Source organism: Chondrus crispus, genomic scaffold (assembly GCF_000350225.1).
Source record: "Chondrus crispus Stackhouse genomic scaffold, scaffold_83, whole genome shotgun sequence".
NCBI lineage: Eukaryota > Rhodophyta > Florideophyceae > Gigartinales > Gigartinaceae > Chondrus > Chondrus crispus.
In genome coordinates this window covers 11,566-12,933 of record NW_005178753.1, presented here as the reverse complement: position 1 = coordinate 12,933, position 1,368 = coordinate 11,566, and the positions used below count along the sequence as shown (strand labels likewise).

At 49.9% G+C, this 1,368-nt stretch overlaps 1 protein-coding gene; it reads left to right on the top strand.

Moving 5' to 3' along the window:
• The first annotated feature begins 645 nt into the window (after positions 1-645).
• On the top strand, positions 646-858 carry CHC_T00007744001 (hypothetical protein). XM_005711447.1 is given in 2 exon segments: positions 646-720; positions 721-858. The coding sequence occupies 1 exon segment, from the start codon at positions 646-648 to the stop codon at positions 718-720; it is 75 nt and encodes a 24-aa protein (XP_005711504.1). The 3' UTR covers positions 721-858.
• The last annotated feature ends 510 nt before the right edge of the window (positions 859-1,368 follow it).

Genomic DNA, 1,368 nt, shown 5'->3' with positions numbered 1-1,368 from the left:
AGTATGCGAGCAACCGTGTGCGGGGGAACGTCATGGCTGTGCTGAGGTAAGTTGCACGGGTAGGTGGTAGAAGGTCTAGGGAGTAGCGCGAACCTTCTGAGAGACGAGAGAGAGTACTCGAAACGAGTGACAGGGGGCGTGTTTGATCGTGTGGTGTGCGCGCGCGCGGACGGCTTGAGGATCGATCGCAAGGTGCTGTGGAGGAAGAGCGTGGCCGTGCAGAGGCGTATCGTTAGGAGGGTGCTCAGGGAGGTGTTGGGCGTGAAGCAGCGGGGGCGAAGAGAATATAGGAGAAGGAGAAGGTCACTTCATAAGAGCACAAAAGGAAAAGCATTGTGAGCATCCGTTTGAGGATCGATCGCGAGGTGGTGTGGATGGAGAGCGTGGCCGTGCAGAGGCGTATCGTTAGGAGGTTGCTCAGGGAGATGTTGGTCGTGAAGCAGCGGGGGCGAAGAGAATATAGGAGAAGGAGAAGGTCACTTCATAAGAGCACAAAAGGAAAAGCATTGTGAGCATCCGTTTGAGGATCGATCGCGAGGTGGTGTGGATGGAGAGCGTGGCCGTGCAGAGGCGTATCGTTAGGAGGTTGCTCAGGGAAGTGTTGGGCGTGAAACAGAAAGAAAGAATTCTTTCTTCAACAAACGGATGCTCACCTTTTCCTTTTGTGCTCTTAGAAGTCTCGGAGTTTTAGAGATTGCGATGAAAGGATGGGAAGGGTGACTTGTAGTGTTGTAATGTGATAGAAATGCATGTGGTTGGTTACCTTTGCAACTGTTCATCTATTGTCGTAGTACGTACTGCCTGCAGATCGCTTCAGTTGTCCGTCTTCATAAACAGCTACGCGCTTCTTACTAGCAATATAGGATGCGAAGGACATGCTCTCTATGTAACAGGCCTTGCGAAGAGTACGCCAACCATGTCAGCGTGGGAAGAGGTGGTGCGAGGAGCATGTACAGAAATGTGAAAGAGACGGAATCAACCGTTGGAGACATGCATGAAACCGATGCAAGAAGAGGGTGCAAGAAGAGGGTGCAAGAAGAGGGTGCAAGAAGAGGGTGCAAGAAGAGGGTGCAAGAAGAGGGTGCAAGAAGAGGACTCAAGATGTTGATGCAAGGAATCAATTTAAGATGAAACGCGAGACGTCGTAAATTACTAACAGTTTGTACGCATGACCGTAGCATGACGAGGAAACAGTGCCTTCCTATGGGCAAGCAACAGCCTCGGCACCCTTCGTTGATATGCCACTTCACTACCGCTACCTGTTTTCTTTTTCTGTGACTGAAACAGCATGTTGTAGCAACCAAGCATCTCCGGATGAATCTTTGACGAAATACATTTCTTTATACATAACAAACAAACAGATACTAG